This window comes from Pomacea canaliculata, linkage group LG5 (genome assembly GCF_003073045.1).
Source record: "Pomacea canaliculata isolate SZHN2017 linkage group LG5, ASM307304v1, whole genome shotgun sequence".
Taxonomy (NCBI): Eukaryota; Metazoa; Mollusca; class Gastropoda; order Architaenioglossa; family Ampullariidae; genus Pomacea; species Pomacea canaliculata.
The window spans coordinates 20446238-20469040 of NC_037594.1; the positions used below are offsets into that span (position 1 = coordinate 20446238).

Consider the following 22803-nt stretch of genomic DNA (forward strand, 5'->3'; position numbering starts at 1 on the left):
AAGAAAATTGGCGCAGGCTAGTGGACATTGCTCAGTCTCGTTTAAATACCACATTCTGTTTTCCTCTCCTCTCCTTGCCTGCAAGCACTGGGAGAACCACGCAGACCTCAGCCCGCGCGAGTCGCTTTCAAGGGACAAGAGCGACTTTGGTTCCCAGGAAAAATGTCGAGTCCCGTTTGTGTCTTTAGGGGCGGTTTACTGACAAGACTCGACCAGCTTAAATGTCCCTCGGTGGTTGTATAACAGAAATGGTGGACGAGACGACAGCAGCCAAAAGTAAATGTTATTTTTTCCCCCAAATCATTACTTTTTTCGTCTCTTTAAAAAAAGTATCTTGGCCTCTTTTATCAATCCTCTAATTACCTCTGAGTATGCGCACGAGAGAGGGAGGGCAAGAAAAACAAAAGGATGATAAAAGAAAGGAGGGTGAGGGAATGAATGAAAAGAAGCGACAAAGAATCAAATTTTATGAGCACGAGTGCACTATACTTCGTCCATGTGTGTTTATCTCTATACCAGTCTCAGTACTATTTTACGGCTTGACCATGGCACAACCTTTCTTGTTGACTCGGAGTGAAACACCGATCCCTCTCAACACTTTCATCTCAGTCCAGGGTTATTGTGCGCTGGTCTCAACTTTGAAGAAGAAGCTTTGTAACAACAACAGCGAAAGCTTGAGAAAATGATAGTGACGAAACTCCCTCTACCGGTGCCGATGTGAATCACCTTAGCTGTGCGTTTCATGCCCGGCAGGCTCGTGGTCATCTCACGGACTAATGAGACATGGCATCATCATCAAAACAGGTGCGAGGTCTAAACAGCTCGTGTCCTCACTTGTTAGCGAGCTAATGTGGATCTCGTCAGCGCGCGCGGTCCTCTGGTTACACCATTTCCGCTGACACTTAATTAACTTACATCCTCAGCAGCATCTAGCAGGCTTCCAAAATGGATGTAGGGCTTCGCGCGCTGAGGAACTGCAGAGGCAAGAATGTGTGTGAGGGAGAGAGAGAATGAGAGGCGCAGAGTGAGGAAGACGTGGATAGCTCTTTACACCCGGGTGTTACCGTAATGGCACCCGAGCAGCTGTTCTGATCTTAGTGTCCAAGATAACACAGTGCTCAAAATTCTCGTCAAAACACTCGGTTCTGGATGTGAGAGTTTGCTAGCATGTCCCTGGCAGGAGATGGAAAAACATTTTCTAACCTTCCCGGTGTGACATTTTTCACGGTCCCTTTAGTTCCGGCGTGTCCGTGAGGTCTCCTACCTTGTAGGATCAGAAGGTTGAGTGGATTACCTGTCTGCAATACACAATGCATTCCTGCAGGTCTGTCTAGGGTGCCTAACGGGTGCCAAGAGGTCGCAGAAGACGGGAGAAGAGGGTGGGCGGGCGAGACCTCCCCCGAAACCCACGAACAGTTGCGTGCCGAGCTATATTATAATGTCCATGTTCGCAAAGCCAGCAAATGTCCGCGGAAACTTTTGATACTTGCAACAGCAGACTTCTCTCTCTCTACCCCTCTTCTTCTCTCTTTCTGGGTCACAATGAAGAAGCAAGCAAAATGTCCAATAATGGGGTGGGCGAACGCACAAAATCATTAATAGCTTCATCAGCTTCGACGCTGCCCACCCCTGACATTTCCTCCAATAGCTCCAGGCTCAGGAACCAGTTGGGGGGTCTAGAGAAAAGGAGGGTGGAGGTAGGAAAGGACAGGAGAGAGAACGAGAAAGCAAAAGAAAAAAACGAGGAAGGGATGGGGAGAGGGAGAAAAGGAAAAAAAAATCCTCTAATGAGATCCTTCCTTTTGGTGGTGCTGCTGAACATGACGCAGCTAGCTCTCCTCCTTCAGCCTCGGTGTTACGAGAATGGACAAGAGGCTGGGTTCCATAGGGGATGGACGAGGCTCATTTACAGCAAGGATCTGCGCCAGAATGGGCAGATTTCACACGACATCGGCCTCGACGAGGAGAGCTTTTACTTGCTGATTCTAGCTGTCGACTCCACGGCCGGCCACAAATCCTTAAATGTGTTGACAGAATCGAGTGTAACGAGCAGGAATGCCACTGCCACACAGCACGCGGCGCACACACACACACGCACGCGCACGCACACACACAGAGGCCTACCGCTAGTCTTTCTCAATCGAGCGAAGCGCGCGTGCACACACGTACATCGAAAACAACACACAGACATAGAGTCTGAGAAAAAACAAAAGCGAACGTTTGATATCCGCAATGAGATCATCCCACCCTCCATCTAGTTTTTATCATACCAACAGTAAGCATGTTTGTTCTTTCCGCTCTTCTTGTCTTCTTGAGTTTTGTCGTCTTTCTCTACCTCCCCAAGCCCATCCTTTATTAACAATCAAGTGAACTTCCCCCACAGTTTATCTCCGACAACTAAGGCACCATGTCCTCGCCTATAAAAAAGTCTCCACAAAATGTGATTTATAACTGAGTCCAAGCTAAATGCTTGGTCAAATAAATCACCACTGGTTAGTGTCAAACTATACCCGCAAACTTTCTCTAGCAACTCAAGTCTTCCTAGGCTGTTCTTTGTCACCAAAGATTGTTTCCGCCCTACCAATTTCCCAGTGACAGAGGTGGCCAGCACCGCACTATCTTGCAAGTCGGATGTTGCAGGACTTGCGCAATATGGCGATGGACCATTACAGGGAGCAGACAATTGGTCTTTACGGCATCTCTTGTATCACTGGGGGGATTCCCAGGGAGGTTATTGTGTAATGTCAAAGAAAAAAATAAGACTACCGCCTCTGCATTCTCTTGCACGTGACCCCACCCCTTTACAGATGAGTTCTTCAATGAGACAAAGTCAGTGTCAACAACGATTGCACTCTAAAGCCCCTGTCCCACCCACAAATTCAGCCTGAACTCTAGACGAGCTTCGAATACATCATCTGCGTTGTTAAAAAAAATAAATAATAAAAGCGGGTTAGGGGGGAATTTTCATCTGGGTGGATTGCATGCTTCAGTCTCCGCCGGTCCCATGTTTCAGAGCACTTCTGGTACAATGTCGATCACGCGCCAAGTAGCTTACATCTCGCTGCACTGACCGGTGCGGGAAGATGTAGGTCAGAGGTCAAAGGTGCAACTGCATCGATTTCCAATCTAACTCGGATGCCGCCGCCAGTTTTCTGGACGTTCATCCGCTTGTGCACTTCATGCGCCCGGCGCTCTCAGGCGTTAACCGGGCGAGCGCACGTGACAGGGCGCGTAAACCCCGGACATGCGCAGACGGCAGCAATGATGATGTCAGCGCGCGACGTTCAGGACGCGACCAAGATGCTGACAGGCTTGACCTGGGATGTGATTTACTCAATGCACTTCCAACGGCCGGGACATCAGAGCGTGCGACGACCTTGCACGTCTTACCTGGCGGAGGTTGTTTGTGTGTGTGCGCGCGCTCGATTTCGTCACAGTTGTGATTTTGCCAATCACTCATTTTCGCGGTCGCAAGGCGTGATAACGAATTCAACGATCAAACAAACACATATGATGCAATGGCAGAGATCGAAGAAGCGTAGGGCGGTTGGCTCGTGTTGAAAAGTAGTGGCGGGTGGGGTGGATTCCCTCGAGGGACATCGCGCACACTAATCCTCAAGCTAAAGATGTCATAAGAAAACCCAAAGCAGGAGTACAATGACTACGAGACATAATAAAAAGTACAAGATAACCAACGCATGCAAAACCCTTTATTTTCTAATCTTATTGTTTTAACAGATAAACCACGTTGTCTTCGTTTCCCGAAAGTTCCTATCTGGGACCCGGGGTGAGAGCGTGCGGGATGCACGCGCAAAAGGCACCCACGTGACGCGGGAGCTGGCGTCTCGCCTCTGTTCCGAGAACACCGTAGTTCCTTAAAAACCGATCGAACACCAGCGAAACGTGACCCCAATTCCCCTCACTCATTCCCCTTTGTGACACCCATCAACGTACCCGTTCGAGCCTTCAGGCTGCGTTTCTTCCTGGGGAAATGCCCGTTTTATGGGTACAGGGGCAGATCGTTTGCCAGGCGTGAGGGGGATGAGGATAGGGGGTAGCTATGTTTTCTTGGCTTCTCTCCCTTATACTGATGTCGCTCAGTTCTACCCCTGACTGCAGAATCCCAAATTATCCCCTGAAGGTCTTCTGTTCGAGAATAAATTTATCTGTGTTTTAGCTATTGCCTGACTGAATAGAGAGTGAATGAGTGACTTGATTGATACACTGATTGGTTTACTGAGTGACAATTGACTGAAAAGATTGACTGACTGCCAGAAAGACTGATCTATCTACCGGCTACGAAACCAGTTAACAAAATCGTGAAAAAAACCTGCAGGGAAAGGCATCCCTATCTGGCTATAGACAGGTCAGATTTCCGCGAGATGTTTAAAGCGAGCAAAGAGAGAAAAAAATTTAATGAAGAATTTCCACAAGTTTGTTTTCCTTGAGCACGGCTCCATTTTTCTTCCCTCTGACCTCTACTCTCGGGGGAAAAAAAAAACAAAACGGTGAAGACCACAGGTCTCACTAATATTCGTGGTTCTGTAAATCGCAAAAATAAATCATGTGATCCAACCTCAGGTCATTGTAATTCGACAGTATCGTTGAACTTCGCACGTTAGTATACGAGACCTCTTTTGCACATCTACATACACGCACGCAACAACCAACATGCACTAAAACAGATTGACTGGCACGAGCGCAAACAAGCTCATCAACTCCAAATACATCAACTCCCCCTTCAACCCCAACCCCCCTCTCTCTCTCACACACACACACACGCTCGCTCGCACTCTTTGTGTACAAGATTCCTGTGGTCAGGTCCTACCTCTGGGTTTCGACGATTCGTCGTCGTCATCGAGCTTGGGTGCCTTCTTCTCGAGGACCACATCAGCATCGTCGCTGTCGTCTTTCTCATCAGGTGTCAGCTTGCTCGGGGGCTCGAGGTTGTCCTCCTTGGGGTCGTCAGCCCCGCCTCCCTCTTCGCCATCTGTGTCCTGATGGTTCTCGTTGTCGTCGACATCGTGGTGCTGAGAAGCGATGAGCGTGGCGCTGGCTGCCTGCTGGGTGGCAAGCGGGTTGTCCTCCGAGGGCGGCAGACGGGACGAGGCTGCACAAGCAAAGCTTTTACTACAACTGGTGCACTGTGGAGAAATCCACCGTCCCTCCCTAACTCCCCACCCGAAATAAAACTGATTTCTTACAAACTGTGAAGGTGTAAAGTTGGCACTAATCATACAACCTTTTCTAAATGTCGCCTGGATAACTAAGGTCTATTTGATGCATTCAGACGACAGCGCGCCAGGTGCAAAGTCGTGTTAGTTGAATGCTAACACATAACAGTCAGCTAACCTGGTTATATTACTAGCTTAGCATTAGCACGCCACCCAGCTCCAGATCGCAGACTTCACCAATCAGCACTGACTGTGGATGAGCACGCGCTGGCCAACACCGCTACACAACAACTGCATGCGCGGCAGGCGTTCGCATTTTGGTTACCCACTGTCTGAGGACACCTACCTTTCATCCCACCATTCCCGAATAAAAAAAACTAACAATCCCAACCCTCTCCGCTCACACTCGCTTCAACCAATCTAAAAGACATCGGCGCCAGAGTTTTGACAGATCGATCATTCCAGCCCCACCTCCTCCCTTTACGTCTTCCTTCTTTCCCTCCCTCTCTCACTTCGGTTAATATCATGTGTCTGCGCAAGCAGTTGACATCCTGAAACAAATTCCTAACGGACAAAGAACACTGGCATGTGTATCAAAGAAGAATTAGCTTCCGACAGGATGTGTGTATCATACGTCAAACTGTCCACGAATTCCTCCTCCTCCACGGTCTCCTTGATTATCTTTCACTTATTCCGAGACGAACATTTTATAAGAAAATAAAAACTGATCTGTAAAAGACAAGGTATGTAACGGTTGATGTAATAATCCCTTTGGATGCTAACCGCCCCCTAATAGCTATGAACCCAATCTGTTGGACCCAGTATACAACTTTCATGTTCATAAACAAATAAACTAAAGCTATATATATACATACCATATATCTAACACAATCACCAAAAGGATGCGTTTGTATCAAATATAAACCACAACCATTATTTCCCAAGTACCACCACCAAAACAAGTTCATAAATGAACTTCACCCAACCTGAAAATGGCAATACAAGAATCAGAATAAACAGTAAAAACCTTTCCCATCACCATTTTATTTACGAGCAGAGGGACAGAGTTAATGGTGAACACACATAGGTAGCAGGAAACGGAAATAGGATATGAGCGAGAAACATTTATGATCCTCATAGGATAGGCTGGTGCTGGGAATCGGAAACCTAATCGCTTACCTGATGCACCAGATCCTTGCTGAAAAAAGAGGAGAACACAAAGCAGTTCATTTATGTGTTTACCTCCGAGTGTACACATCAAATATGTTCCAGAAACATCAGTCGCAGCTTTTTCTTTCTCGACCATCTGTTAAGAGTGAGTGGCTATGTGTGTGCGTCGGTGTACATTCACTAACACTGGATAATGAAGTGTGTGTGTTTGTGTGTGTGTGTTCATGTGTCTACCAACGTGCTTGCAGGAGAACCACGAGAGAGAGGAAGAAAATCCCCGCAGGAAGGGAATGCTAAGAAAGGAAAGCTCTGAGGCGAAAAATGTGACGATGGTACAAAACGAGCCGAGACGGTTTTGACTGCCGTGGACTGGGGAATAAAAGATGATGCATGCAGTGCGACAGTCTGACCCCGCCAGTGGAAACGCTTTGTTTCCAGACGTCACTAAACGCTTTGTTTCCAGACGTCACTAAACGCTTTGTTTCCAGACGTCACTAAACGCTTTGTTTCCAGACGTCACTAAACGCTTTGTTTCCAGACGTCACTAAACGCTTTGTTTCCAGACGTCACTAAACGCTTTGTTTCCAGACGTCACTGAACGCTTTGTTTCCAGACGTCACTAAACGCTGTTTCCAGACGTCACTGAACGTTTAACAAGCGTTGAGGAATGTGACGATTAGTCAATCTCTAAATAAAGCCGTCGTAGTCAAAGCCACGGACAGTGAGTGATATTTCCTCTCAGTTAACCCTCTAACTGTCATTGTACTCACGTTTTCACTATTAGCTTACAAGGTGCCGTCAGCTACAACCGAACATCGCTATTCTGGCGCTAGATGTCATCTGACGAAAAGAAATAAAGCAGAATTGCATCGTTTTCTGCTGAACGAACTGACGCACCATAAGTCACCTCAAAACTGTAAGTTCTGCGATAATAATTACTGTTGTAGAAGCACACGTGATAGTCATGCCGGCTGACCGGAAGCACTTTACAGTCGTTTAAAAATTGTAGGCTCCGTGAAAATCAGTAATTACAGTTGGGGGAGCACGAGCACCAAAAGATGGCGTGCATGTCCCATATTATGCACGGTAGCTTTGCCAACACGCAACAAAAAAGAAAGAAAGAAAACTACTGTTCAGCGGCTTTAAAAGAAGCAGACTTATAAAGAAAAGATTGCTGCTTTTCGCCATTTTTTGGAAATAGCGTGAAGGAAATCACGAAATGCCCGCAGGGTGAGCAGTTACAATCAGCCACACTACAAGTCGCTGGGCGCTAGCTACAAAGCTAAGAGAAAGCAGTCAGCTACAGCGCCTCTATTATTTAAGAGCATGTAGGCCGCGTACTTAGCGATGCCTTCCTCCTAAACCTAGCGCCTACGGACACGCCATGAACCCGACCCCAGCTATTGTCAGTGGTTGCAGTCGTGTGATTAGAGTACCCCCGGTACTTTGCTGAAAGCTCTTTTAGTCTTGGTGATGGTGCCTTAGGAGATGGAAAGATTGCATTAGCTGTCTCCTGGCCCCGCGGCCTCGTTGTCGCCGCAGGGGTTTCTGGCAGCGAACCATTGTGCGGCCCAATCGATCGCCGGCAACGCTCGCTCACCTGTGCTGTCGTCTGCTACTACGTCAACATCCTTCAGGTGGTCGGTTCCTCGCATCTCCAGTAGCGAGATCATGACCTCGATGAAGCGGGACAAACGTCGCTGCTGTGCCAGGGGTAGTTGGTCCGGCTCCACGCTCCCTGCAGAGCAAACCACACACACTCAATTTTTTTTTACTTACGTGAAATAAAATTATCACTCGTTTAATTTCTTGTTTTTTCTATTTTTTTTTTCTAAAATTAGGAGCAAAATATACGTCTACGAGAACAGCAGTGGAAGATATAGTTGTGACGAGGCAACAGGGGGAAGTGGAGGGGAAAAGTACTTATCGGGGGGATAAGAGATGAGCACTAACAGACTGCAAGCTCTCTGACCTTTGTTCTAGAAACAGACGTACGTCATGGTACTGGCGCCTAGCAACCCAGATTCTACATGTACACGCAAAATTAATTCCACTTACTGCAGTTTACGTCTTTCGCCATCAACGCCGTAGTTTTAAAATCTGATTTCCCCAAAGCGACATTAGCAGTGTCACACTCCCAACCACGTTTTCCTGTTCCCTCTCCTTACGATATACATTCATTCGCTCAACCTCATTCGTGACTTTTTTCGATCCCTTTTCCCCCCGTCCCTCCAACCGATCGATGTAACTCAGCCCTCGGCCCAATTAGTGTTTCTACCCAGCCCGCCATCCCTGCCGTCGGTGACAGATGACTAGGGCAGCAGAGATGCCGGTGCAGGGCTGGAGGACAATCTTGCGCTTGTTAGACCCTCATCACGTCACCTCACACCCTCGTTGGGGCTCGAGCAGCAGGTGATCTAACCACAAGACCTCCATCCCTCCTTTCTCCTCCCTTCCTACTTCTTACAAATTTTTTTTTCTCAGTTCTGAATGCCATATATCTCTCTCCTGATCTGTCGCTCCACCCCACAAGCGCCCCTCCCCTCACCTCCCACACACGAGAAGAATAGGTGTTTATTTATTCCTCCCACCCTGACAGTTTCCTCTCCCTCCTGCTTTTTCTGCGCCTAACCAAACCCCACACTCCCCGGCTGGGGTTGATAAGATTTGGCACTGACACCCGCTGCTGGCCTGTACACTAATCATACACACAACATTTCTTGAAAAATAGATATTGCAGCACGAAGACGGACGCTAGGCTGCTGCCGCATCACAAATGCGTCTCATCCGCTGCGCTGCGCGTGCGCTGTCTTCATTTCCCTTCAATTCTCACTCCCCTCACTCCTGTTCCCGCACCAACTCCTACATTTTCTTGTTTTTTTTCCAGAGGTTCCCCCCCTCCCCCTTACCTCCTGCAGAGTTACCTTTCTCACCGAAGACCCACACTCGGCATGCTTAGACAAAAATCGAATCTGTTCTATTAAGATTTTTTATTTCAGAAAAAAATAAATGATAAAAAAGGGTTTGTTTGATGTAAATGCGTTAATGACAAGGGACGGTAAGAAAAGTTGACAAGTGCAGCTGGAAAATTACAGGCAGGTGATCTGGCTGACTGCAGGCCACAGAGGACCGGAAGCTGGGTGGCGGGTGAGATCAGCAAAACAAACATCTCACCCGTGCACTCAGCAGCTGCTGTGCTCATACTTCACGGTGTGAGAGCGCCCTTCGTCAAACTTTCATACCCGGCAAAGGTTCGCAACATCAAGAGCAGTCATCCATCAACAGTTGCGGTACAGGTGAGAAGCCCGCCACATGTCTCTGGTTCCGGTGAGCGACAAAGCGGACCCTTGGAGGAACTAACGACACAGTCGAGAGAAGTCATCTGTGCAATTCCCAGGGTAGACCTTTGCTGCTGTGTTGATCTTTGCTGCACGGCGATTAGGAAGCGCAAGTCGTGGTAAATCCTTCCGCCTGATTAGCCGCGAGGTTTCTGGTCCGCACGCGAGCCGCCTCCTCTCCGCAGCGCGCTGCCGCGGGGTCGCGGGATCACCTGACATGCGCAGACGCATTCATCTCGGTTTGAGCGGATAATGTGTCCTGCTATTTGGGAGACCTTTAATTCGCAACATCCTTTCTTTGAGCTTGGGGAGACCTCTAATTCGCAGCATTCTCTGGGCTTTTAATTCTTTCCCCCATATTCCCGAGATCCTGTTCGGCGGACGAGGATGCAGAAGCGAGCGGGGGAACACGAGACGACGGGAAGAGAGGTACAGATGGGAAAAGGGGATGTCTGCGTGTGCAAGGGAGGGGAGGGGGATAAAAGAAAGAGAAGATGGAGAAAGAAAAATGCAGCTGCTGGTGGACGGTAACAGTAATATACAGTTCTGCACGAGGTGGTAATAAAGGGTCGTGAAAATACTCGTCCATGATGTATATCTGCGTGTAAGAGAGTGAGAGAGAAATTCTTCCGGCATAGACAGGAATATTCTGTACCGCCTACCATCTCCACACAAAAATTTAGCGTTTACTTATTTTTTTGTTTTTATTTACTATCAGTGCCTACCAAGCCCATAAAAGATGACGACGACGACGATGATGGGGGCGATCCTCTTACATTTATTAACAGACGACACAGATGACTACTCCACTCTAGAAATGTGATGGAGAAGACAAGAAGCGCTCTTGCACGGTTGCCAAGGCATTTTACAATCTGATTACTTTGCCGTAAAGAGGTTACAGTAACTACATTCTCGTCTTTAGTTAAATACACGTGGTAGGTGGAGGAGAGACCGTGAGAATCGATCTCACACGCAGTCAGTTTTCATTCAGATTTACTTGTCGTTACAAACCTCAGCAAAGGGGGGAGGAGACGAAGGACCTTCAGAGCTCTTGGACTTAAGCTTACGGAGACAAAACCTTAATTCAAGCTGAACTATATTGAAAAAAAAATAAATAAAAAAAGCGAAAAACAAACAAAAGATGCGTGGGGAAAGGAAACTAAAACCTCACCCCAATGTCCCCACCTCCCCACAAAAAAAAAAAAAAAATGGGGGAAGACAAGACGTGGCTGGCTGTCTCCCTATTCGTGGTGCTCTGTGCCAAGACTCTGCGAGTTCCAGGAGGCGGGTGCCATCAGGCCGAGGCAGCTCGGATTTACTGTCCTGCAAAAATCAATACCTGGCCTCCTGCTCGCATCAGATGCATCTTTGAAAAACGGCCATCGTGCCGCGTCACAGCAGGCGAAAATAGATACTCAGGTGCGCTAGGGGACACGCTACAAAAGGTTGAAGGCAGAAACCGAAAGGAGTGAGGAGAGGGGGGACATCCAAAGCCTGCAACACGTGCACTGTTCCATGCATCCACCCACGCACGCATGCACGAACGAATGCACATATATACGAACAAACACACAGGCACGGACCGGTTCCCCTTGCGACACGTGCGCACCTTGAGTACGCAGGAGTGAGGGTGTACACACCTTAAAGCCAGCTGCAGCCAGATGGACGGTATGAACCAGCTTAACTCCCCACCTTGCTGCAACGCAGCTGCACGGTTACCGTTGTCATGGGAACCAAGACTCGTTTTCAGTTTGTCCAGTGTAAGCCGGTGATTCAGTCAACAAGCGTTTAACGCCGGTGCATCCCACCTCTCCCCACTTCCCACCTCTACACACACAAACCCGCGTGAGAAATTCTTCCTCTATAGTCCGTCATTCCGGGTGTGTCACGTCCTCCGTTCCTTTCCTCAACCCTTTCCCCTCTATCCTTTATTGTTATCCATCTTGACAGCCATGTGTTTTATCCATTTCAACCCATCTACATTTTGATAAACATCATCGGTCCCCGAAGCGATAACAGTACAAGACGATAGCACAAGGACTGAAAAGTACGGATGAGCTCTCCTCTTGACTTACCCCATCAAAGCAAGACTTTTAGTTGCCAGCTCGCGCGTGCACCCACACAAAGGGGTGTCAAGAGTGTCAAGATAAGAATGTGATGGTCACATCACCTGTAAACCATCCTCAAAGCTGCTGGCCAGCACTTCCCTTGGCCCCACTGCTCGGCACATTTATCTTGCCCCCATCCCAGCCCTCGTCATCCGCAAAACGACCGCGAGTCACGGCAGCGCGAGATCAAACCCCATGACGTACGACGTGGCAGGGTGATGCCTCACCTTCTAGAAGCCCTTCCAGCGTGGCCTCGTCGTCTGGAGAAAGTGATAACGATCCCTCCACAGAACTCTCGGCTGCCATGGCCTCTTGCAGATTCCCTGCACAACAGAACACATCATATTACAACTCTGTCCTTGAGCTTCCCGTCGTTAACGATCACAGGTCTGTGACCACCAGCCCAGCTTCCGGAACCGAGTGGTGCCCAGAGACGTCACACACACCACATCGTCAGCCATAGTTGTCCCCATCCCTACCATGACGACATGTCTAACACGTGACAAGTGTCATCAGGATGTTTATTTGCTGCTTTAGGGACAATGGCAGGGGAGGGGAAAGGGTGTTGAGACAGAGCTTCCCGGCTTTGCGGGGGCGAGTTGACGCTGTGATTGGAAGCAAGCTTAATTATTAATGATGGCGGCCTGGTCTCAGAACTGAATCAACAACATGGCGATGCGGGGTGAATTACGTCGCAAGGCCGACACACCGGGAGGCTCGGTGGCCTTTCGCGACAAACGTACCTGCCAAGTGCACAAGAAAGGACAACAAGAAGTAAACAATGGAAAGATCAGCTTAAGGTGAGGTTTCAAGATTTAAAAAAAAACCCTTCCTCGCCCTTGCAGCTCTTCTTCCCATAAATCACGCCATGTTCTTTGTGCAAAACATCGACAGAGGAGAACTAATCAAACAGCGGGCCACCGCACTAGTAAGACATCCGGGCACTGGGAATCACAGGGGGGTGTAAGCTCGCGTGTCTCTCGCGCCTCTTGAAGCTTCTGTCCAACGGATGGCGGACATGATGGTCGCTCGGCCTCTAGCATCGTGACAGGGAGGGAAGCTTACATCTTTGTAACAGCACACCTATGTCCAGCCAACAAACTGTCCGTGCTGTGTTGTAATTTCTTTGCTGGCTGGCCTGACTATTTCTCTGAACCTTTCTTCCCCTACATCCCAGCTACACAACTCCGCTAATTGATGACCGTCTCCTAGCTACTCCTGTCACCAGAACAACATATGGACACAGGATTTTTAGTTATTGTGCAGCAAAACAATCCACATCCGCCACCTACTCACAATTGAATCCTTCAAATCTGCACTGAAAACGCGCCTCCTCCTTGAGCATTACTCCTAACTACAGTCCACCAAACGCTAGTCTTTTTTTCAGCCCCTCGCTCTTTTTCCGCTTATTATTACTTTCCTACTGGTCTTCCTCCAGAATGACGATGCTTTCCGTTCTTGTCATTTGATTCCTTTTTTTTTGCATTTTACTTTTCTTTTATTCGTCATGAGAACTGTAGTTTATTCTTCTGTCTCTCATATGCTGTCCATGACTCCTCCTTGTTTTAAGAGCTAAAAGCATGCATCTTACGAGTGTGTGTGCTATACAAATCTTTACGTATTTTTATTATTAAGTTATAAAACCCAAATCTGTGCTCCACAATACATAATACAACTATATATGCTCCGGTCTTTCCTTTAGCTGTTTAAGAATGATAGAACAAAAAAGTCTAGTGACTCCCATGAGATAATAAATAACTTGGCATGCACATGTGCTGGACTGGAACTTGCATGAGCCTGTTCCTTTACACAGTGTGGTGCTGAGTTAAGTAGTAATTATTTCTTGTGCTGCCAGACAGTAAATGTGCGATTGCACGCAAAAGTTGACAGTGACATTTGCCATACAAAAACCTCTGGCACCTTCTGCTCTGTTCTTGTGTATTAATCATCAAGCTTTTGTGCCTTTCAGTCATTATTAAAACAAATATTAGCTGCCTCACTGTAAGCTGTTAAATGTTTGGGGAAGAAAAGCTTTAAATAAATTAACATTGCACAAGCATGTTTTTGATGTGAAGGACAATATGTTTTACTCTCCTCTTTTGATTAAGCTCAACAAATATGATCTACTAGGCACATGTTAAGAAACAGACATGAATGAAGTACAACATGCAAACACTCACTGTGAAGTGTGAAAAGTGTGTGCATACTGAAGTGTAAGAATGTGCTACTTACAGAGAACAAAGCGTTTTTAAATTAAAAAAATCAAGTCCATGGGATGAAGTTGATTTAAAACATGACACAGGCATGGAAATCAGTGATATACTAAACTTATTCCACTCTGCCTCAAGTTGCTTGGGTGATGTCGGGTCAGTTGTCTGACCTGAGTTTGTTCGATCTGCATGTTGGCAGATAGAAACAGAATAATCCCAGCACTACAGAACATCCTATTATTTGGAAATGCATTTTTTTAATACAAAGAATTTATTGGTAAATACTTGCAATCAGACTGGTACTGTCTGATTCCAACCTTCCTGATATATTGATCGATATGTGCAAAATCCATCCAGGTCTATCTGCTATATGTGCCAGAAAATACCCTGGGAAATTACACAATATTATCTATTTCAGCAATATTCCGACATACAAAACAGTAGACCCCAGTCAATCGATACTGGGAAAGAAATCTTTGTTAAAGCTGAAGGTTCCACACAAAGTGACATCTCAACTGTGTTCCACTCCTGGTGTTAGCAGCCCTTTGTTTCTCTATGTTCTTGAGCTGTCATTCATGATCAAGGATGTAAAGACACCCACCATCCTTTAAAATGTGACCTCAGCACTTTTGGTCTCATCAGCATGGACAGTAAAAGACAAGAACAACTGTAACTGTGAATGAGACAAACATCTTTGTTTTTCAGATGAAAAAGACAGTACCGGATATGATTGGTTTTTTTTTTTTTTGGAGGGGGGAACTAATTTGTCAGACATGCAGAGAATTTTAATTTGTCTTTTTATGGTATCCAATGGAAATGCATTAACTTCGATTAGCTTAACTGCTGACTACTTTAGTCAAAGCTGATATAACACAGAAGTAAAGTGAATGGTGAGTGTAAATGTTGCAGCTTCCTTTCTTTTTGGAGGGATCTTTCATTTTGTTCGTTGGTATGCTGGCTTTTTCTTTGTTTTAGTCAGTGCAAAAACAAAATTAAGTCGCGTACCCCACTCACGTCAACATTGAAGGGGAGACAAGCACACCGACTAGTCGCTGGCAGGAGTTCTCGTTCATGATACACATTTTTTTCCCGCTTTCACTTCGTCTGATGTTGGAGCGACTCTCATTGAATACAAGGGATACTAAGGCAGCACGATTTTGTTAAGGGGTGGAGGAGGTAAAAGCCCAGCCAGGAAAGCGGTGCGGGGTGGGGTAAGGGGAGAGAGACACCCTCTTCCCTCTGCTAAACAGCGGTAACATAACACAGGCACATTACCAGTCGCAAGGGTGGCTTGCAATGCTGCAAGCAAGAGAGGCGACATCCTCATTACAAGAGCGAGACGTAGGCGGTGCTGCCAGCAGTGTCCAGTCACTGTCACCAGCGAGCACCATCTCTTTTTTCCCCTGGTGACTGACGCTGCGCGCGCCGACAGCGGCTAATTTCATGCATGCACGTGATTACGCGTGCACCTCGCTAGCGCCCTCTGCCGCGTGTTCCTGCCCGCAGGGCTCCGGGTGGAGGAGGGTAGGGAGGATGCGGGGTGGGCGTGGAAGTGTGGTGGTGGCGGATGCTGCGACAAGTCGGCGCGATGAGAAAGATGGCCAGCAGCAGCGCCTCTCCTACGTGAGACTCTGGCGGCAAGATGTCGGAGAGGTCTTCAACGACCGGCAGCTCCAAGGGGCTCTGGAGGCACGCTTCCTACTTTCTTTCTCCTGCTGGTGGCGGGGAAAGTCCCTACCGTCTCCTTCCTTTCAGGCATCCTCATCCTAAGGTCGTCTCCCTCGCTGATCGCGCTGCCATCACACTCCACGTCAATGACCTCGCTCCCATCACCTCTCAATTTGTTCCAGCCAGCGGTTGTCACCCTTTCACCAACTTTCTTTGTTCTATTTTTTGTACAGTACTCTTTCGTTTCTTTGCCTTCAGATGCCTGACCTTTCGCTTGACTGTCTCATTACGATTGTGTATTTCAGCAATCGGGCACGCACACACACACACATGTATGCACTCAACAATCTTCTCGATGTCGATGAAAAAATGCTCGTCTCTCGACGACAGCTGAGGGAGCGAATGGGTTTGTGCCTCCGACATGACAACACCAAGCTCTCGGAAATTCTCCAACGTCCTCGAGACGCTCTCAATCTCGTCGTTCCTTTACTTCAACTCGAGCAGGGTTAGAGTGTCAAATGTGGACAGGCTGGAGATGTTGACAGGAAGGAGGTGAGCCTAGGTATAAGTCCCCAAACTAAAAATAACTAAATTACCCATTGTTATAAACATTCCACATTAATTACACATTATAAATATTCCAGTCTACCCACGAAACGCACGAGCAATGTCTTCTACTGCCTGTCGTCTCTGAGAAATATTGACAGAAAGACAAGAGGTGAGGACAGCTCGACTGCCTCCTACCATTCTGTCGGGAATGGAGAGACATGAGAGAAGGGATGAAACTATGATTACATGGCATGCATGAACTTAAGACTCTGGAAACGAGGAAGATTACGACAATTAAAGGCCTACAGACATCACCAGAAACGCAGCAAGAGGTCAAACACGGACATTCGGATTATACATGGACACGTTTAGGCTGTTGAAGCTTTCGCCAAGGAGAATGTCGAGAGTTTGACCTACGTGACCTGCGTGGTGGTGTTTGAAGACGTTTTCGAAACCAGAGATGAGTTATTTAAATTTGGGGAAATGTACCTTGTGCAGAGCTCAATCCAGAAATTAAAAGAAAAGTCAAGCAGCGTCTTGGAAAAGGCGACACAATCATGCATCATGTAGGCAGCCTCTTTGTAAGCAGTTCATAGACAAAGAAAGCACATCCCTTCTCGACAACTTATAGGATGCCATAGAGAAAGTCTACAATTAAGAGGCACAGGAACTGGATGGGCTTCGTGCGAGGTCGGAATGGACGTTAAGCAAAAGTTCTTCGGCTTCACTTTCACATATCTCGGTTGGGTATGTGTGTGCATGTGAGGTCTTGAAAATGAGTCTTTTATTCACCGATCTCAAGTGGAAAGTCGGCCACCGAGACCAAACTCGAGACCGGTAATTTAAGACTTACTTTTAAGAGCTCACTTGAAGACTAGCTCTGATGTTGCATGGCAGAACACTGTGCCCACGACGCCGACCAGCACATCCACCACCACCCCAGTCTTACCACCACCCGGATTCCCTGAGCCAGACGGCAAGGGCAAGATAATTGTCAGCAAATAGCTGTTGTCTCTACTCTTTTATCTTCTGGTCTTGCCATCCCTCCTTTGTCCTCGTTTCACTGGCTGCTAGAAAGCAAACTCCACTGAAACCATAGGAAGCGGCTGGGTAGTATTGATTTAAAAGAAGAATGTATTTTGCTGTGTGCTGGCATGAAAATGGAAGGAACTGGAGCAGGGCAGAAGCTGTAACCTGGCTGGGAAGCCCCTAGGCACAGCGTGACGGATATTGCGCTAACCAAAACAGATGAGCTGAAGTCCTCCTTTGTCGTCCATCTTGGCTCTGATTCGCCATGGACTTTGCATTCCCCGAAACCGAGCGCCGCAAGCCTTGAAGGTCTAGTGGGAAACAAATTTTCGAATGACTCAGTGGAAGAAACTATTTTCTCAAACATGTGTGAACAACTGTTGGAATTGTGCATTACTTAGTAAAGGCCTTAGCCAATGGAAGAGCTGGGACCATCTGAGCGAAGAAGACTTCATGAGTTTCACACTTTCTGTGTAAGGTGATGCTTATCTGCGGGTAGCTGGAGCAAGAAAAAGAGGAGTATTGAGCTTGATCTTGGTCAAAGGATTCCTGCAATTACCCAGTCAATAATAAATTAAAATGCATCTCACTAAACTTGTAAATGTGTATGAAAGAATGCGCGTGACGCGCAATCCAATCAACAAATAACCTGAAATTATTCGATGTTCTGCAGTTTTCAAGTCAATGAAGACATGGAATAAGTGAAAAAAATGAATCTTAAAAAACCCCAAGAACTCAGCAGCGTGTAAGATGATTCGAGTTTCCACAATCACACGACACGTGCTGTTCGCATTCATACGTCGACGTGTGCAGGTCAAATGTGTGACCTCGTTAAATTAGGACACACGTCGTCAAGGAAACAGATAACGAGAGCAAAAGATATTTGGGGCTAGTGTAAAATTTAAGGCCAATCGCTTTAAAATGCATCAGCTGATCTGTGATTGGGTCATACAAAGTGAATCGTACGATTTTTGAGTCAGGACTGGTTAAGTTCTGACTGATGTTCTCTCTCGTTCACACACACACAAATATTCTCTCTTACCTTGTTCAGTCAAGCTAGTCTGAATGCCCATGCTGCTTTCCATCCCAGGAGCCCCCACAGGTTCCGCTTCTGGGATGTTGAAAAAGTCGGTGCCGCCATCCTGCAAGTGACCTTGCCCTTCTGGTGCGACGTCGTCCTCCTCCTGTTGCTCTTCCTCCTGCTGCACCGCCTCCAGGAGGGCCTGTTCCTCGCTTGGCGAAAAAGCTTGGTAAGGGGAATAACTCTTGTCAAGGTCGGTGGCACCGTCATCCGACGGCAAGCGGAGTGTCTCCTGTGGAAAGGCCTTGATGTAGTTGTCGCTGTCGCTGACTGGCACGAAGGGCGCCCTCTTCAACTGGCCTTTAGACTGATCGAAATATTTGTGGACCTGCACGAACTCGTCGCGTTTGTTGGAGTTGAGCGGGTAAAGCCCATCATCGAACTCGGACTCTTCCTGACCTTCGGCCTCCTGACCCCAAGGGAACATGAAGTTGTCGGTGGGAGACTGGGATCGGTGGTGCCTCGGCCGCCAGTCGGAAAGGTCCGAGCGTGGGTGAAGAAAGTTTCTGGCAGAAGGCCGCTCCCCAACCTCCGCCGTGCGCAGCAGCTCTTTCAAAACAGCAGCTATTTCCGAGTCGGTGCCCTGGACCCAGGTCGCCGCCGGTGATGACGAAGAAGAGTGCGACGATGAGGAGGAAGGGGACACGCCGAGGGCGTCTTCGCACAATCGAGGGCTGAAGTGGCGGCCGCGCTGGAATGCCACCAACGTGTTTGCAGCGTGCACTGTGTGTAGGCATCCTGCCACGTGAAGCCTTCTTGGATCAGGCGCCAGATGGCCTCCTCCAGCAACTCGATCTCGCGCGTCTTCAGGCGGAACTCCTCCTCCTCCTCCTGTTGGCAGTCCTTCGTCACCGCGGAGGTCGTAGATGTCTTGGCAGCTGCCAAAAAGCAAGTCTGCAACAGATAGCGGAGCGGGGCATGTCAATGAAGATGGTGATGTCTGTTGACGCTTTTTCCCCCTTAACTGTCAAGCTTCGACATGACCAATCGTAGTCCTGAAGACAATCCTCACAACACCCCCGACTATACTTAATTGGGACTTGGGGATGGGGACTAGCCGGGATTAGGAAAGTTTTGCGGAGATATGCTACAACCACATTTTAATTAAAAAAGGAAACAGTGGTGTGTGTGCACGCGCGCACTCCTTCGTGTGTTTGAAAGTACGAGTGAGCATACGCAGAATTGGGACTGGCTGGCTGGTTGGATGCCTTGACTGATGTAGGTTGAAGCATGAGCGGTTTTCTTCTCCAAAGGTGATTAATTGCGGCGGGTCGAAGGAACAGGAGACGAGGAAAACAACGGAAGTGGAAGGGAGTGCAGAGGGAGAAAAACAAGGACCTTGCAGCATTAAGCGACGGGAGATAATCGCTGCTTCCGGAGCGAACAAGGCACGATCTTAACATCGAGGTGTTCAGGTGGATGTGGATAGAGAGGATGGGGGAAGATAAGGGAGCATCTAGCAAGACCTGACTTCCGGAACAAACAATGTACGATCTTGACACCGAAGAGGGGTGGAGCGGATCTCTCGTTCCCGCCTGACCGTGCACTCGGGGTCCCAAGATGCTCTTCACGTCGCTAAGCGTCAAATTCCTCCCCTTCTCGCGCGCGCCTCGGAGAGACGTGGACATGCAAAAACAATTAGAAGCCACGCTGCGGCGCTCGCAACCCCACCCCCACCCAAAGCTCGACAAGCCTCCTAACCCCTCCCACAAAAGAAAGCCGCGCTTCCATTATGCCTCTTTTTAGACTTGTTGAAAAAAAGAGGGACGTTCTTCTAGGTCCGTCCTTCCAGCATCTAACAAGCAGTTGCAAATTTCTTTCTCCCTCCATTTTTTTTGTCTCCTGTTTTCTTCTTTTTTTTATCTTCACTATATTTTTTTAAGCAAGCTGGTCCGCTACAAGCAGAATGTGATGCTGAAGCAGCTGGAGTAGAGGAAAGAGGAGGTAGAAAAAAAAACCTAAGTACTGTCCAAGAGGCGGAAATCTCCAGGCGAAGGCATGCTGCCAGAGCTCCAGAATGCTATATCGTCATCGATTGGTGTTCATGTTTTGTACACTAATGTTCCTCCACCTGCTGCCGTGCTGCTGACTGTTTTGGGCCACGTTTCATCAAGCGAGTTTGGACAGAGGTTTCCATCTCGTTTTTCCTCTCCTCGTTCTTGATCCACTCCCCATTCCCCTGTTATTTCAGCACAACCTTGTGTATCCCCTACTTCTAAGCTCCCCTCTTCTTCAAGAGAAATAATACATAATTAGACTGTAATAGTCTGACAAGCTTGACAATTAAAAAAAAAAATCGCGTCTTTTTTAACACTAAGGAAAAAAATATGAAATAAAATCTGTCTCTCCGTCGTTCTGATGCCCACCATCTCAATTCTGAATATAATCAAAGAGAACAAAAAGCTGGGCAGAAACTGGAGTCAAAGATAGAACTTAGAAATCAAAGATTGACAGTGCAGTTCATTTTTTATCATTTCAGTGCAGCAACATCTGCTTACAGGAAGAAGCAGCGAGGATGCATAGGCTTAAATGGAAAGATCTGAGCTCTGCCACCTTTCATTGTGTCTCAAAAGGGTAGTAAACACATTTTGTCAATATCACACCCCCTACCGCTTTCCCCTCCGCGTTCCCTCCAAACACTCTTCATCCCACCCCCTGTTCCCCAAAACAACTCAATAAGATCGAGTTTTTTTTCCTCTAAGAGGCTCTTCATCTGGTGACGTCTGCCTTCGCCCACTTCAGGTCACGTGGTCGCTACTGGCCCAATCTATATCCCCGCGAGCACTGACTGTTTTTAAGGCTGGCCAGCCACGAAACGCAGCACCTTTCTCATCAGATGCGAGGGCCCATACTCACGAAGCACATGTAAGATTACCTCGGAGGTAGTAGTAGTAGAGCGGCTGCGGTCATCTAAACACAATCAGGCCTCGGCAGTCACACATTCTGGAGGACAGGAGAAGAACTAGAGGTGGCCGCCTTGAATCATGTCCATGGTGTGCTACATTTAGCTCCATCTTACGGTGGAAAAGAAGTACCCGAGGGCTAAAGCTACTAACCGGAAATTAAAAAAAGAAAAAACCTCGGAGACGGCCATGCACCTTTCAATTCAAAAACACATCCATTGGAGACTGCTGTTACCCTGTCGGTGACCGGCTCTCTGTGGGTTTTCCGGACAACCCGACACAAATGATACTTGCTATCCCCGCGCTCGCCACACACTACCGCAGCCAAGCAAAACGAGTCTCTTTCTTAGCAGTATCAGCAAATATCGACACCGGTTAAAAAAAGAATTAAGTTTTCTTTTCAACGAGTATTTTCCCAACAGCCACTCCCCCCAAGTCTGTTTTTAAGCCTAAACCTGTTTCCAAAGTAACCCAAGTAAACACACACATGAAAACACGTTTCAGCGACTGGGAATAATCAGGCGCCGTGCGGGGAGGCCAGCGCTAGGGACCAAGGAATAGCAGCCAACCCTCCCAGCACCTCCCCATCCCCCACAGTACAGGAAGTAACTTGCGGGCACATCCTGAGACAGCTTCGGCTCCTCACAAGAAGTTGACTGAGGTTTCTCTCCCGTATTTTCCAGACGAAAGGACTCGGTGCCCACAGGGCTTAGCTGATGATGGGAAAGGAAACAGGCCCAGTTGTGTGGATCGATACTGATGGCCTTCTATTCATTTTCCTCGGCGTCACCTTGCTATTTTAATAAGAAACGACTTTCCCCTGTCTTCCGATGTCGTCCCCTTTCTAGAACAAAATTATGAGCGACAAAGATTATTCTGCTTATGCAAAATCTTTGAAGTTATGTGGAATGCGGGGTTTTTTTTTCCCTTCTCTCTCTCTTTCCGGTACAGCTCGTGCTGCAATCAAGACATAAAAAACTATTAATGCCATCTCCGTATTTTTTTTCCTTTTTACCTCCATTCGACTTACAACCACAGCTATTTCTAAGACGCTTTTTGTAAAACTCTGTTTCTTTTGCTTCTTTGTCATCACAAAGCTTAAGGAATGAAAAGAGCTGCAAGGCTTAATGAAAATATCTGACATTTCCTTTATATAATTAACCTTTCTGAACAAGTATGTGCACGATGTCGTCACCACGCCGAGGTTAGCCATTCCAACCATCCACTCGTCCATCCACCAAACTATTAAACAGCGCGACGATGGCGATAATGTGAAAAAAACCCTTAACGATGATGACAATAACCAAGACTGTGCAGCAGTGTCGCGCAGCACATGCGTGATGTTTGGGAAGTCTTGCGACAGACGACAGGAGTGCGGACACGGACGAAGCGACAAGACAGCGCCATGGCTCTTATTCGACAAACCCCCTGCAGGCCCTGGAGGAAATCCGCCGAAAAGCCAGGCCAATCCGTCTGACAGGAGAAAGAGAGAGGAGATAGGAGAAAAAAAAGTCCCTAAAAAAAACGAGACTCCCAAAACTAATGACAGCGAGGTGCGACAGCTGCCGAACTG

The 22803-nt window shown here is 47.6% G+C and overlaps 1 protein-coding gene across 1 annotated transcript in view; it reads right to left on the bottom strand.

Annotated features, from left to right (window-relative positions):
• Positions 1-22803, bottom strand: part of LOC112565006 (receptor-type tyrosine-protein phosphatase N2-like) — a gene marked incomplete in the record, with an annotated part of 155606 nt that overhangs the window by 100764 nt on the left and 32039 nt on the right. The window contains 4 exon segments of the mRNA XM_025240212.1: positions 4829-5110; positions 7945-8082; positions 12018-12113; positions 18289-19213. Coding sequence (XP_025095997.1) covers positions 4829-5110; positions 7945-8082; positions 12018-12113; positions 18289-19213 — 1441 coding nt within the window.